The sequence below is a fragment of the Pungitius pungitius genome, chromosome 4 (genome assembly GCF_949316345.1).
Source record: "Pungitius pungitius chromosome 4, fPunPun2.1, whole genome shotgun sequence".
NCBI lineage: Eukaryota > Metazoa > Chordata > Actinopteri > Perciformes > Gasterosteidae > Pungitius > Pungitius pungitius.
In genome coordinates this window covers 11,989,893-12,002,691 of record NC_084903.1, presented here as the reverse complement: position 1 = coordinate 12,002,691, position 12,799 = coordinate 11,989,893, and the positions used below count along the sequence as shown (strand labels likewise).

The 12,799-nt window shown below is 42.8% G+C and overlaps 1 protein-coding gene across 4 annotated transcripts in view; it reads right to left on the bottom strand.

Annotated features, from left to right (window-relative positions):
* Positions 1 to 12,799, bottom strand: part of sox6 (SRY-box transcription factor 6) — a 121,126-nt gene that overhangs the window by 50,121 nt on the left and 58,206 nt on the right. For all 4 annotated transcript variants that reach the window (XM_037482720.2, XM_037482732.2, XM_037482741.2 and 1 more), the window contains one exon: positions 9,219 to 9,308. In XM_037482720.2, coding sequence (XP_037338617.1) covers positions 9,219 to 9,308 — 90 coding nt within the window. The remainder of the gene's footprint in view (positions 1 to 9,218; positions 9,309 to 12,799) is intronic.

Here is a 12,799-nt window from a genome sequence, read left to right as displayed (position 1 = left end):
CCTGAGTCATATACATAGATACAGTGATGTGGTATGTATACCAGAAAGAACGAAAAAAGGAAAGAAGGTAAAAAAGTACACAAAAGGTCTCGTAGTGGCCTGAATAACTAGGGTGAATGCTTTTGTACCTAAAAAAAAGGAAAGAAAAAGAAATTACATGCAGAAGGCCTTGGTCAAAATAAACCATGCTGCACATGCCGATCATCATATTGTGCTATAGTACAGTACACAATATACCGCACAAAGAAAACCACACAGGCAGCAACCAACTGCAGTGATTTCACTAGAAACTGTTAAGGTCACACGGAGCCTGGAGTTATCTATTTACTGTAGCTAGTGTTCACAGCATTCACAGGAAGAAAGGGAAGGAATTGTTCCCGGCATGTAGACAAAGAGCAGCAGGGAGCCGTCAAACTGAGGTGGCAGCTTATGTCACACTACCAAGGGGGAATATAAAGAAAGTGTTAAGAGTTAGTGTTAGCCTCAAAACTACAAAGGTGTTTCATTATATGGCCCTTGTGACAAGCTATTAGAGGACTAACTCCTGACAGGAGCCCGAGAGGGTTGTTCAAACCTGTCAATAACAGAGAAAACAAACATGTGCCATCATCAGTTAAGGGGAAAAGTGAACAATACACTATCAATATAATTACCTGTGTAGCTACTGTATGCATACTCAAGCAGTGACAGGCCAATAGGCTTTTGTCTCTCTCTGGAGTCACATGTCGGCACTGTGTGTGATAGATAGAGCAGCCCCGCTGCACTGCTCTCTCGCTCCGCCTAATCAATGCTAAGTGATCCTACCATTGACTTACACCGCCAACATAATTGCCAGTGAGAGGCTGGACAGTAACTCACTCTCCTCCCACTGGACTTGTGTGTGTGACAAGCTGATCCTGGAGAACACAGGGGAAAAAGGGATGGGAAAACCGACAGAAGAGAGAGAGAGAGAGAGAGAGAGAGAGAGAGAGAGAAGGACAGCGGGTACGGAGAGCGAAGGATAAAAGCATAGAGATCGAGACAAGTGTACAGCAAAGTCTGGCCCGGGGCCAGCAGGAGCTGAATTCTTTCCTGGGTGTCTTCCTCTCGTGTCTGGCCACATCTGTCTTGAGTTTCTCCGAGAGCTCCCAGGGGCCCTCTCCACTCAAACTATTTTAATTTGACTAAACACCTGATTTATTTTATCTCTCCGATGAGAAAAGCAGTTTGTCTTAATAGGGCTTGTCAACCTCCAGATCCCATTCAGGGCAATTTACTGGCAGGCTCGTCTGAACCTCGACTCGCCTCGCTCTGCCTCCGCTGCCTGCTGCAATGGAAGAGAGCTGCAGTTCTCAGTTTATCCTACGAACGAGAGAAAAAAGCACCTAAAAGCAGCTATTCATCGGGCATGTATGCAGCTTCCAAGGCCTCAATTCACTTCTTATTCACCCGACTACACTTGTTGTGAATGGCTTAGCTGTAGATTTGATACATTCAGCACCAATTGTGTTGACCTTTAGCTTTGTCCATGACCATCCTGCCTGGTACAGGTCGCTAGCAAGATACATACTGCTATCGATACTGGGGTGGGGAGGTGGGAAGGACTAGAGGAGATGAAGAAAGACAAAGGAACAGAAGATGTAATGATACGGATGAAGATGACCGCCTTCAGACCTCCCGGCCTTGATGACCTTGAGTTGGGTCCCCGTTGTCCACCTGCCTGCCCTCAGCCTAACTAAATACACATTTCGATGGAGGGCATATACATGTTGTGTTTGTGTGCATGAATGGGTGCTAGCGGTCCACAGAAGGATCTGATGCAGTAGTTAAGAGTGTGGAGAGCTCAGTTCTGTCCAGACACCAAAAGAATACTAAGAGAGCCCATTGTTTTGTTGAGCAAAATCTGGGGAAGTGCCTTCTGCACTGCTATTTTGGCCTTTCCCTTTACAAAAATGAATCCTAATTATCAAACAGATTGTCTGTATTGCCTACTAAAATTCTGAAATATCAATGAGTATCGTTCAGAGTATTTGTGAATTCTGCCACGGTAAATAAAGCATTGTGAAAACATTTCACTTTCAAGGCTTTAGAAAATCAAGACACAAATGTTTTTTGTTGGCTGGGTAGTTTAAAAATCTCTTTCTTCTTGCTTTAAATTATGGATCAGCTTTAAAATGCAAATAAAACTTTTATTGGGTGGTGTAGAAGAGGAGAGCCGTGGTCTGTGTCTGACCAACCTGCTGACAAAAGAGGCCGTTTCCTGCATATTGCATGGCTTTTAACAGCGGTGGGGCAGGGGTCTGCCTGTTAACATGTCTCCTCACATTGAGCTTGCGATGGCAGACAGACAGCCCGGAGATGCCTTGGCTCTACATGAACCCCAGCAGTCGGCTCAGGCCTAACATGTTGTGACATCTTCCCGTTGGACGACTGGAGCCGAGTAAGACAATACCGGCCTGACTTGGGGAGAGGATCTCAGGAGTAAGCGGTCAGGTTATGCTGGCACTTTACTTGTTTGGGTTTTTTGTTTTTTTTCTTTCTCGGGCCCCTGTGTTCACTCAACAGACGGCAGACTGGCACATAGGAGGAGGAGACGGTAAAGCTGTGTTGTTCACTTTCAGTGCTTTCAGCATTTACCTTTTGAGATTTCTGTCTCTTTTAAACGTCCAAAGTAGGGCAAAAAACATCAGCGACGGGTGGCTAAATAAATGATAAGAGGGAAACAAGCAGAGCCATGGTTGCTTGGGGAGGGATGGGGGTATTTAAGCCTTGGGGTCTTTGGATAAAAGGCACTTTGTAGGGGTGCGATTTGTTCTGTCCAATACCCACATCTCCCTCTCTCTTGGCTCCCTCTTCTCTGCTCTAATCAAGCAGTCTCTAAATTGGGTTCCAAGTCCAGTACCGGGGAAAAAGAAGGAGGCTTGTTACTTTGAAGAGTCCCGAGTGAATAACACAGATAAAAGATTCAGGCACAAAAAAAGAAGAAAAGCGAGGGAGGGCCAGGGTGAAAAAGGGGGAAAATCACAAGGCCCCCTATTCTCTTCCCTTCTTTTGGTTAAGACAGCTGAGCCATTATGACCAGGTCTGAATTAAGTTTTTTAATGCCAGAGGACTGCAATTTCTTTGTCTCTCTATCAGTCAGCTATTGTGGAGGCCTCCATATGCTGCAGACCCGGCCTAAGTAAATTAAGACTTGTCTAAATGCCACGATTGTAACAGGCCGTAGCCGTAGACTGAACATAACTTGAATGCCTTGTGTGCTTAGGTTCTCTCTGCTCTCTCCTAAAGTGTGTGTGAATGTAGACACGAGCAGGTACAGACGTGTGTGTTGCCTTGCGGTCTCAATCGATAAAAGGTTCATGCCTCTGAGTAAATGCACACGTGTCAGAACTCTGCGGTCATCTGACTCTTTGTCCGTTCTTTCAGGGGAAAAACTCAAAGAGCCAATTGAGTTACAGCAAATGGCATCTATTGGTACAAAATAGAAAGCTTTTCTGCCAACAGGGCTTTCGTCAACCCCATAAAGCTCAACAAAAGCATGAAACACAGGCAAGTCTTATTTAATCCACTTTGGTGGTATTGAATACATTTATTTATTAAATAAATGTAATACATTTTGGTCAGAAAAATGTATCGTAATGAGCTAGTTCTAAGGTATCCTTTTGCAGTGCTATAAAGGCTTGTGAGGTAGTAACACCAGAAATATGGTATTAACACCCCTGTGTGCCCTACAACCGACACAATATGAGCAACAGACGTTTTACCTGGCTTGCTGCCTCTGCTGTGATATAAAAGCAATTAATCATGCCAATAAAACCTCACTAACAAGCATGAGCAATGACTCACAAGCACATGTCATCCAGTGGCAACAATGACTCTCAGTCCCTGAGCGCTCCTATATGGTCTGAGCATGAAGGCTGAGGGCGGCATGGAGTCTGCATGTTCTCCCCGTGTGCCCCGGCTTCCTCCCACAGTCTAAGGACAAGCCGTTTGGGAGACGACTGACTGACAGACCGACATAAAGGCTCATTCAACGATCACGTTGTTAAAAAAGGTACCATCTTCTGAAATTTCTAAAACCACGAAAACCTGTCAAACTGTATGTTTGTGTAAAAACATAAGTTTGTCTTTTATCTTGGCAGAAGTAAAAAAAAACAATTGCAAATTTTGCTGTTCATGCTTTACACTGAAGCTGACTAATATTTTTTATAATGGTAGAAGCCTCACTCTTCATTATTATTATGCAAATGTGAAAGCTACAGCCCTACACTGTCTACCTACGACACCGGACAAGGTACTTCATCAAAGCCAAGAAAGAAGCTCGACATGAACATATTACCCCACAAGGAATAACACTGACCCTCAAATTCACCCTGACAAAAAAAAAAAACAACTCAGTACAGAAACTTTCACTAGTTTGAATGGACCATTCTTTGAATCAACAAAATAGAGATCCTGGCACCATGCAGGATGTTGTATTTTTGCAAGAAAGCATTTAGCAAAGATTAAGAGAAAAAACAAGTTTGTCTCAATCCTTCTATTCATCTCGCATGGCTTTAATGGGGGTGAGTCTGACCCCTGTCCCTGTAAAATAGAATGGTTGTCAAGGTTTCTGTCATGCAAAGTGCTTGAAGCCTGCAAGACAGTGATCAAGGCTCCACCTTACTGTCTGAAAAAACCTTGAAAGTGAATTAGGAAGTAGATCCTATTTTATTCTTTTCAAAGAATAATAAGTCTTACCGATAGGCAGCTAATAATTAAAGAAGAATAATGAAAAATAAAAGAAATATATGTAAAGAAAAAGTTCAAATTAGTGACAGCAAAATCGGCTAACAAAATCTGTAGGTAAAACTTGTACATTTTAATCAAAGGAAAAGACAAACGTTATTGCTCTCACTCTGAAATATCTTTAATAAACAAATCAAATCAAGAATATGTTGATTTCTTTTTAAAATCCAAGAGAAATAACTGTAGTTTTAAACAAGAGCAAATGGTAGCTGACTCCTTCCTGTGTCTTTGAAGGCATGAAGGTTTTTTAAATTATGCACTAATTAGTAACAGGTAACACAGAGCAGTAATCGTCATTTTTCGTCCTGCTTTGTTCCTGCATTGCATGTGAACAGCTATTGTGAAGACAACCAGTCACTGTAAGTTGTTGAAAATGAAAATAATAGAGAAAATAGTTAGTTGTAAGATGACAAAAAAAATAAAAATCTGAAAGCCTCTCTTGTCTTGCGTTAAATTTTAAGATCCCTCTAATTCAGATATTTGCAACTCTATTATCTATTTATACCTGTTATACCCTAGAATTAACCCTTTAACATGCAATGACAATAAAGACCATGTTCTAGTTAGTTAGAGAAAGCTGAGCAGTATTTTCGTGGTGTCCTTATATCCATGGAAAGTATCACACAACTTTAAAAGCCATTAGTTAAACAAACCATGACCAACCACTGGAGTATAACCTAAAATACAAATAGAGAACTCCATCCCTATATCACACTTACACACACACACACACACACACACACACACACACACACACACACACACACACACATCACTTCCTATTTTACCTCCACTGCCACAAGCTAAATTCCTCAATTCATTAGAGGAGAAAAACACACAGTCCAACACTCTCATACATTCATCTGGCAAATGTGGCCTGAAGAATAATGATTTACTGTGGCTCATATTTCACCTGAGTGCACAGGGCAAATAGATGACTGAAGCGTTGTGGGGGAAAAATGCTAACTGAGGCATTTTTGACTCAAGCAACTGGACAGATAATGTTTTGTGCCATTTGTGTGAAATTCTTTTTATGTTTGGTGAACACAATATACATACCATTTATACACGGTGTGTTGTTAAAATGCGCATTATTTTACAACTCTTTTCTAAAGCTATGCAAGCCTGTGTCCCTGGGAGATGTTGCTTTGGTATCAAATACCTCACTTTATGGAAGCTATTAGGAATAAAGTAACATTTTAGAGTGAATAATCGTGTTTTGAAGCACCCATGGCTGAACAATATGGGCTCTGTGTTCACACAGTAGACTCCTTTCTGTCTGTTCGGGAGTAAAGCCAGCACAGGTAGGGCCAGCATCAAATCAGTCTCAGCTGCCCGCCTGGACTGCCCTGCGTTCTCCTCCTAAAGAGCTTCCACTTATCTGCCTACCACAGGACTGCCTGTGTGCACTCGACCACTGTCATGTCGACACCATTCTTAAATTGATTCTGACTGTGCAAGAGCCCCGATTTCTCTGCTTCAGAATTCCAAACTGCCATTTCAACGCTAGAGTACATGTTAAGCTTTTTCTTGTTGAATTAAAAAATATATATATATATATATACATTTGCAAATTCCAAGAGAATAAATATAGCTTGTGTTCCAATTTAGTAACAACATATTTTCTTCAGTATGAATAAAAGCTTGATTAATTTTTTTCCCCAACAGGGGTCCGGGAAACTGGCCCTCAGCAGGGAAACTTAAACAGCTCCGTTCAGTACGAGGCTCAAAGAACCTGCACATAGCAAGCATGAAACCGAGGGCAACCTTATCTGCGTAGGCCACTGTGCGCTATATTTGTATTTCACATGGTTATGATGTACAGTATGCACATGCACACACACTGTAGTCTTCATATAGAGAAGTAATGATTGCAAGTTTCCTCAATCATCTGAAGAAAGGGGACTGTTTTAAAGAAGAAAAATGTGGTACTATTGTAAATGAAAGGTGTAGGCATCTTTTTTTTCTCTCTCTACCTCTTGCACTCCTCCTTCCACCTTGCCTCCTATTATCTGCTACTTTCTGTGGTTTGGAAACCTTCCAGCTGGCCTCTCTTTCTTGCTCTGAGATTTCATCTACCTCCTTCTTCGTTCCTGCAGATTGACAGCTAAGCCCAGATATGAAAACAAACAGTTAGCTCTGGAATTGACTGGTGAAAAGAAATCCGCCACTAATGCTCCTTCGAAAACTCTCCTTGTGTCCTGCCTCCGCTGCGGATAAGCCCTAACAGCATATAAGAAAAGGCAGATGGAGATTTGAGATCATTAACCCTTAATAACACCATAATCTATGTGTGGCTTCAGCACATCGCCTCCGCTGGATTACTGTGCTTGTTTCCACTGATTCTTTAACCCTAAAAATTGTCTGTGTCTTTGCAGCACATTACACAGCCAAACATCCACCCACAATAAGCTCTAATTATAGATGTGTCATCCGTAAATAGTTAAATGCTTGGTTGGGTTTGCATGAAAGCAAATGTCTGATGATGTTGATACTATTGTTTTGTTTTGTTTGTTTACTGTACGTGCATGTTCACCTCTACGGGAACAAGTATTCAGGGCTTGTCTGAACACAAGTCAAAGAATGTCTTTCTTTTCATGGGCAAAAGCCCGGCGTCCAATTCTACAAAACAGATTTATTTATTTTCTAAGAGCAAGAATAAATCTTTCCATTACTAGTCCGATTCCATCACTTGCCTTTGCAATACCCAATTACCTGTCTTTCAAGGTTATGATGGAACAATGTGAAAAAGTAACCTACAAGGGGCTCAGTATGATTGGTTGAGGAATGGGTGAGTGATCAACATAGAATATACAAGGCCAGAGTAGGTACTGTAGTCTTTATCTGCATGCCCTTATTCTCAACTTCCTTTCATTCATTGGAAACCTACGTGCATGTTTGTCTTTTATACAGATTTGAACCTTACAATTAACAAAACTTCTGATGCATCATAACACTTTAGATCTTAATCATAAGGTGTTTTCTACTGGATACCTTTGTTTGGGTTTTAATTAGGTGGACCTTGTGCGTCTCCAGCCCTGGACTTCTTTTTAATTGCCCGTATTTACATCAGGCCGACATCAAAAGCAAAGAGAGAGACATTCGTAGGGGGGAGCACAAAGCAGCCCTTTGAAATGTCTACAGTCATATGAAATGGCATGCTAATTAAAAAATCTAAGGCTGCCAATGTGATAGGAGAAGCATTTATATTGGTAACTGCGGTGTATAGACTGTCTCCATAACTCATCACCAGAGAGAGGCCATAGTGTTTATTATCAGACTCCCTACCTGTTTACAGACCACCAAGTAACCTTCTTGTTCCCATTGATCACACAGAAGAAATGCCCAGCCTGTTATTTAACAGACCAGCTTTCAAAAGGCTAAATCATTTTAAACATTTTACACAGCGCACTTTGATCTACAGTGGCACACAGCATACAGGCAGGTACAATGAATCTAGTCTATCAATCAATGATTTATCGGTCAGTTCATTAAGGTTATTGCCAATGAATATACTCATTAGAAGATTCAACAGCCTTTCTTTCCCCTCCTCTATAATTCTTTGTAAGTGTATTTCATTAATTAAACCCAAACACAAGTTTTATTTACGTATGTTACCCTTGTTTTTGAAAGACGAAAAAATTAAGCAAATGATTCAATTTCCTGCAAAGCGGTAAAACGAGCTGTCTGTATACGTGTGTGAGTAGTCTTCATGAATTGCTAATAAAAATTAAAAAAAACATCCAAGTGTTTTATTATGAGATTAAACCCAATTTAATGAAGGTAATGGCTGGTGGGAGGGTGCAGGAGCCGGAGAAAGCCCGGTGTTATCCGCCAGCTGGTATTGTGCTTTCTTGTGCAGTATAAACACACCAGCTCTCAGTAACAGTCAGTGCTAAGGACTGAGCAGCAGCCCTGCCCATCTTTGGCCCACCTTCACCCTGTCATAAACAGATTTTCGGGGGAGTGCCGAGTTGCGCTCTGCCGTGCCGCAGTTGAAACGCTGCGCGGGTGCGCTCGCTGTCAAGTCAAGACATTCCCCTCCACGCCAGGCCCTGTGCAACGCCGCACCATCTCCTCTCAGCTCAGCTGTGCTCTGTTTACATCAAGCACACTTTGGGTTCAACAATTACCAGAGCGGCATGAACACACTGCGTGTGCCAGAGCAGAGTAGCTGAACTCAGGGCCGTTTAAAGGGACCACAGCAATAATCCACTGACAAGCACAGAGAGCCTCAAAATGAGTCCAAATGGGCTGGGATTTTGAAGATAGCACTCTGGACAGAGTCGGGCATTCCAAGAAAAGATAAGGGAGCAGAGAAAAGAATGAAGAGGGCAGCCAAAAGCTTTTGTTTTAATTTGGAGTAAAAGGCTGGGTCTGAGATTATACGGTACATAGATTGTGTTTGTTTGATAGGAATGAGGGATTTGTTAACACGGCGTAGGCCCTACCTTTCACTTCTGCCAGTAGTTCACTTGTGTTGAGCCTCTCCATCTTCTCTTTCCAGTCTTTGGAAAGAAGTTTTTCCATGCATGTGGAATCTAAAGAAGAAAAATGCAGGAAAAAAGTTTAGTCGTTTCAATAACAAAATAAATGTCCATGTTTAATGTCTTAGTCTTAAAGATCATGGAACATGGTGTGCAAATTCTTTTTCCCTTTTCTCGATTTTTGTGCGATCTATTCCCTAAAAATGAGAATGAAAGGAAAGCAGCGTATCAGATGAGAGAGAGACATTTAATGGTATTGCACGGTGAACATTAAAAGCAACTCAGCCCGACGGCAGAGAGATGAGCTGAGGGTGAACTGAGGAGGGAGGCAGACAAAGGGACAGAGACAAACATTAAGTGGGGGGCATGGAGTGAGACTGGCTACGCCTGAGTGTTCACATAGCTGCGAATGATGAAAACAATTAACATTTGTCCAGCAGATAATGAATCAGAGGAGGAATGGCCGCAATCTGCCATGCTGTCGCTGGGGTAGCTGATAAAGAACACACTGGGCCGGCTGACCCAGGCCTCCACCATCCCTGCACTGCTCAGGGGTCAGCCTGTTCCCATCAAACACCAGAGGCAGAGGCAAGCCTCTACCCCTCCACCTTGAGACACTGTCTCTGCTAACTGTCTGCCTCCAATCTGAACCAGATCAAGACATGCAGCTTGGAGCCCTGATGGGTTCCATTAAAACAAGCTGCAGTCATGTACAATCCCGTTGTGTGAGAACAATTTATGCACTGTCTAAAAGTGCTTTTGTCTTTAGGATCTGTCCTAAGGTTTCATACAGAGCCTGAGGATGATTTGTAAAACGGTTTGTCTCCATTTAGAGCAAAATGCAAAGCCAAAGGCGACACTCTCATTATTGCCACTAAGCCCCAGGGCTCTGTAATGAACAGATCACACTTCTGGCAATAAAGGAACACAATTCAGAAGCATGATAATGGTTGGAGCGATGCTATACAGGGGTTTTGTCTGAGAATGCGCTTTTTTATTCTAATTTGCAATTCACGGGAAATTCACTGTTATGTACAGTTTGGAATGTATACAAGCGGCGCTTCCTTTTACTCTTCTGGAACATCTCTTCGAGAGACCGAACACTGTTACTCCCAGTTCCTCTGAAGTCAGTGTTTGTCAGAGGGAGCAACGCCGGGGTCGGGGGATCACGTGGCCTTGTTTAAGCACGGCTTTCACAGAGATCAAGCAGAGTGACCATTTTGTTTGATTGTCCACTTCCTCCAACATGATGGGGGTCGACAGGACATCTTCAGCTCAGGGTCATTATAACATTACTTCTGCTTTATTGACTTTCCAATTCCCAACTCACAGTTTGTCCCCTTGACCCTAAGCGAGGGAGAGAGAAAAGGCTGTTTGTTGTGTGTGTTGTGTGTGCGTTGTGTGCTTTGTGTGCGTTAACTCCCTCCATGGCACAAAGATCACAGATCTTGAAACAGGGGTTAAGGGAAGCGAGGAGTAGCAGAGCTCGACTCTTCTTCTCTGCACCTCACCCCTGCGTGAGACGGCTTCCTCTCCCGGAAAACAACAAACTTCCTCCAAATCATAATCTTTAGTCACAACTACAGCAGTGGAGGATTTCTTTCTCCTTAGAGCACAGAAACGTCAGTAGTGCAAAGGGGAATTAAACAAACACAGCAAGCATATGCTAATATACGCTCTCTCTCTCTCTCTCTCTCTCTCTCTCTCTCCCTCACACACACACACACATAAGTAAACACACACACACTTTCACCCCAGATGCTGCTCCAGCACTTGATCATTAAGCAATGCGCCAACTGTTGGAGATAATATGGTGCCAGCTTCCATTCTACTCCAATCCTCCCCCTGCTTTTCACCTCCCTCCCAGGAGAGCTGCCTCTCCCTCACTTCTCCATCCCCTCCGTCAGGCCAGACACGACCTGCCAAGTCCTCCAACAGGAAACTCTACAGTTGGAATGCACCGCTGTCCTCCCTGCCTTCCACCTGGGAGAGGTGAATGATGACCTGGATTAGTCTATAAAATAACTCTCCAACATCTTTTAGTGTTACAACAGCGCGGACAAAACAGGCAACCAAAAATGGATTTGGTGAAAGCAGAGCAACTGTGCACAGGAATGCTCTGGGAAAACAGTAAATGAGATGTCTGGCTTTTTTCAAACCACCCGTCCACAGCCTCTTTTTGCAGAAGAATTTAGATTAATGGAAGGAATTCTATTTCAGCTTCTAAAATGCCTATCTATTTTTTTCTGGAGGAATTATAGATACCAATAAAAAAATGGGTTAGTATATACAGTATATAATAATTACTCATAGGTTATGACCCAGAGCCCATCAAAAACAATAATTCTATAACACTTATTACAATTATCTTTAATATAAGAGTCAGGCTGATTTGACTGGATATTAAGTGATGGTGGAATTGAAAGGCAAACATATCTTCTCAAGACAGTGAGTGCAGAACTTCTGAAGTTTCAGGGTAAAGAAGAGTGCTGTTCTTTCAAAGTAGGACATCACTTATTAGGGAATTAGCCTTAACAAGAGAAGAGTCAAGTAAGTTTATTTTTATTTTCCAAAGGGACGCTCAAGTCTCCCGCGCCCCCACCCCTTCCATTTCTTTGCCTCCCCTTCTTGAGATAAAATGCTCTGTGGCTGGGGAGCAGGCCATTCAGCTGGGATGAGAATGGAATGAAAACAATAGCCCTTATCAGGCTCTTATTTACATTTTCCCAGCGTCCCTGCAGTAGACAGCTTGGCTTGTCACCAAGCCCAGATCGCCCCACTGGACCCAGACCAACTTCCTCCAGCCCCGGCGATTCCAATGGTCCCTGTGGACTTTTGCCTGGCACAGACCCCCACCACTCTGCGGCGAGCACAGATAGCAACACACAAGACAAAACTATTGGAGTGTGTGTCCAAGACGTGTTCCCATTGAGGGCGGTTCTGGACTACTAAGCCTGTTGGGGTCTCATTGTCTCTTCTCTGGGGCTGGATCTAGAGCTGTAAAGCTGGAAAAAAATGTCCTCAACGCTTCCCCGAGATTCCTTAAGCATTTTCAAGTAGCACTCAGAAGGAAGTGAACAGTAATCACACATTTTATTCTGGCTAATTCAATGTGTTTATCTCCTATCAACGCTGTCATCTCGGGTGTACGGCTCTCCTGTGAAGGTATTCTGTGATCTCATTGATGTGGGTGAACAGGCGCTGGGATTGAGAGACCTTAAACCGAGATGCGATGCCTAGATTAGGAGACTTCATTTTTCCTATTTTTTTTTCGAACTGTATTAAAAACAAAGCTAATGATCCTCATAAATCTCAACAAAGGAATGTTTCTAGGTTGATGTGTGACATAAACAAAGCTTTCAGCACCTGGCAGTCAGCGCAGCCAGAATATCATGTTCAGTATAAACCACAGAAGTGAAGCTAAGAGGCGGGTTAACACTAACTGTCTGTACTGACACCGACTAACTCCCTGTCAGTCTGCAACAAAAAAAAATGTCCTCTCTCATATTTCATACAGCATGCTCACAGTGTTATTGCTCTACGGT